Source organism: Triticum aestivum, chromosome 5B, assembly GCF_018294505.1.
Source record: "Triticum aestivum cultivar Chinese Spring chromosome 5B, IWGSC CS RefSeq v2.1, whole genome shotgun sequence".
In the NCBI taxonomy this organism is placed as follows: Eukaryota; Viridiplantae; Streptophyta; class Magnoliopsida; order Poales; family Poaceae; genus Triticum; species Triticum aestivum.
Genome location: NC_057807.1, coordinates 565,661,363 through 565,664,286, shown reverse-complemented (window position 1 = coordinate 565,664,286; position 2,924 = coordinate 565,661,363). Strand labels below are relative to the sequence as shown.

At 51.6% G+C, this 2,924-nt stretch overlaps 1 protein-coding gene across 1 annotated transcript; it reads right to left on the bottom strand.

The window, feature by feature from the left end:
* Positions 1–1,201: 1,201 nt before the first annotated feature.
* LOC123116943 (dirigent protein 21-like) lies at positions 1,202–2,165 on the bottom strand. The gene has a single exon (XM_044537808.1). The coding sequence runs from the start codon at positions 1,959–1,961 to the stop codon at positions 1,401–1,403; it is 561 nt and encodes a 186-aa protein (XP_044393743.1). The 5' UTR covers positions 1,962–2,165; the 3' UTR covers positions 1,202–1,400.
* Between the last annotated feature and the right edge of the window lie 759 nt (positions 2,166–2,924).

Here is a 2,924-nt window from a genome sequence, read left to right as displayed (position 1 = left end):
GAGGAGCACGACGTCGACGTGGCCCTCGGGCGCCTCGGCGGCGGGGAACGCGGCGGAGAGCGCCTCCCACGCCACCCTCGGGTTATGCGCGAGGTAGTGGGAGATGTGCTGGGGCGTCGCCGCGGCGGCCGCGGGCACGGCGGAGGTGGCACCGCGGCAGGGGAACGGGACAACGCCACGCCTCTGGGAGTTCGAGGGCGTCGATCCTGGACGTACCGTCGGCGGCAGCGAGGGACGCCGATCCTGGAGGTCGGTGGCGGCGATCCCGTTCGTCGGCGGCAGGGAGATCGCACGAGTTCGCGGCAGGGAGATCGATGGATGGGGCGTTGGTACGAAACGAGTACAGATAATATTTCATAACAAATTAAGTAGGTACATAATGCTTTCGTAATGAGATTTTTTTTCTATGGTGTATGATGCGTCTTTAAAATCTTTTATTTGTTTACTTAAAATCTATTATTTGTTTCCTAAAGAAATTTGCAATAATGGGAGGTATCGGTTGATTTGGGTAAGTTAGTAAAGTTAGATCCGTGATTGCGTGTACGTTTGGAAAGTGCTGATTTGTAAGGAAAGAGCTAATGGGTAAATAAACCGGTGAATAAAAAATCAGCGTCGATGGAAGGTGGGAGGAGGGACAAAAGAAATCAGACGAAGGTGGGAGGAGGGACAAAAGAAATCAGACGAAGGTGGGAGGAGAGACGAAAAAAACAGCAAAAATAAACCGTGAAGACTATTCATCAACTGCTCTATTAGGAATAGAGATGATTAAGGACTAAATCTTGGGAGCGTCGGCCCTGGTTCTTCCAATGACCGATCCGGCCACATTCATTTGCAGATATTACATTATCGCAATAAAAAGGAGGGATTACATCCTGCCTCTGACTGCTTGAGTGTCGTGGATGGTATTGCCACGAGGACGGGAGGGATATGAAGTTGTCATCAAGGAAATGATAGCTCTAAAATCTTCATCTACCCTGTGTAATTTTGTTCATGAACACTTGGCTTGGTCTTCTCTATGGCCCAGTTTGTATTCCCATGATTGTTAACCAATAAAATCTAGTGGATTCTGATCTCAAAAAAATCTCCCGTCCTGATATTCTTTTTTCCGATCAGCAGAAGACGTACAAACTTGAACCGGTGAAGTTGCCATACCCTATTGTGGAAAGAGGCAAAGAAAAACATACGAACTCTGATGAACTCATAGCCTGTATTCCCAGTCTCCACACAAAATACTTCTGATGATTGAATGGAAACAAGCTAGTGATTACGCAAAGTTTGGCGTATCACTCTCACGCAATCAACTCAAAGCTGCATTACAGGCTTACAGTTCCCCGAATACATGTCGCAGCAAAAGGGAAGAAAGGGAAGGAATTCTAATGGGCTCTCTCATCTCATAGTTGTTAGCCAGCGGACGCGACGCTCAGGCTCAGCTCAAGACGCAACGCCGTCGCGGCGCCGCCGCCGTCCAGCCGCTTCCCCCGCTCCGGGCGCAGGACGGCGCCGCGCCCGCGCGCGAACGCGAACGCGCCCGTGCCGCCCACCACACAGAGCGCCTCCTTGTCCCTGGCCACCTCCACGCAGAGGCTGCCGGACAGCCCGGGCGCGTCGAACGCCAGGTGCACCGTGTCGAACGCCGACATCGCCGAGCCGCGCTCGCCCGGGAGCACGAACCCCGAGGCCGCGCCGACGGCCGCCGACGTGAACTCCGGCCCCGCCGTCATCCGGTGGCGGAACACCAGCGCGCTCGCCGCCCGTTCGTCTCCGTGCGCGGCGGCGGCGCCCTGGTGCCGCTGCTGCTGCGTCGCGGCTCCTGACTTCGCCGGATGGATGTACACCGTGATAGCGCGGAGACCCCGGGGGCGCGCGGTGGACCGGTGGGGGAGAGGGGAGACGGTGGCGAGCAGGACGACGGCGAGGACGGCCGCGGCGATCACCACGCAGAAGATGACCCTGCCTAGCATTATCACGGCCGTCTCATTATGCACCGTGGTTTGGTTCTTGCTTACCTTGGACAGCCAAATGCAGCAGGAGTACTGTCCGCCGTGCTGAGCATTCTAGCTAGTGATCAAGCTGCAAGAGTGGTTGCGTTTACTACTACTTAATCCATTGTTATGACGCATAGGGTCAAACGTTAACTAAACCATTGACGAAAGGGTCGACGTCGATTAACTACGAACACGATGTTATTAGTGCGGTTGGGCCGGTGGAGCATCGGCCATGTGCAAATGCGCAACTACTTTCCCGCGTAGTGTTGGCTGATTGTTCTTCTCTTTTATTCGCACGATTCGGAATGCAAAATCAAAACTTTTGTATCAGTTGTTCTTTTTTTTCACAGTAGCTATATGCTAATCGTCTGAATATGAAATTTGGGTTAGTCGATTTCGAGTGAAGGAAGGAAGCATCGGAGGGAAGTAAGTATGCCGGCTTACATGAGAAGATATCCCATAATCTATCTTAGGCTGACAGACTACCCAATTATCTATCTTAGAGGTGTTATGGGGCAATTTTCACTATTTTGACCCTTTCAGAAAAAAATCGCATAAAATAAACTTCACACAAAACTATTTCACGATCTGACACTTTTGGTAACGCCACAGACCGTTGCATTTCTTCTCTATTTAGAAACGCCAAGCTAGCTAACATTGTTGCACTTCATAAATAAATGGCAATATGGACAAGCTAGTTGAAACACCAAACCCCTTGGCGTTTCATGCTTGGGCAGCAACGCCAGGCACCCTTGGCGTTTCCAGCAACGCATCATACTTTGGCATTTCTACCCTGCCACGTAGCGTCTCGACCAGGCCAGCAACGCTAGCTAGCTCGGCGTTTCTAAATAGAGAAGAAACGTCACGGCCTGTGGCGTTAGCAAAAGGGTCAGATTGTGAAATAGTTTTTGTGGAATTCATTTTGTGCGGAAGTTTCAT

Excerpts from the sequence above, each read along its gene's own strand:
- LOC123116943 (XM_044537808.1), bottom strand. The coding sequence starts at position 1,961 with ATGCTAGGCAGGGTCATCTTCTGCGTGGTGATCGCCGCGGCCGTCCTC.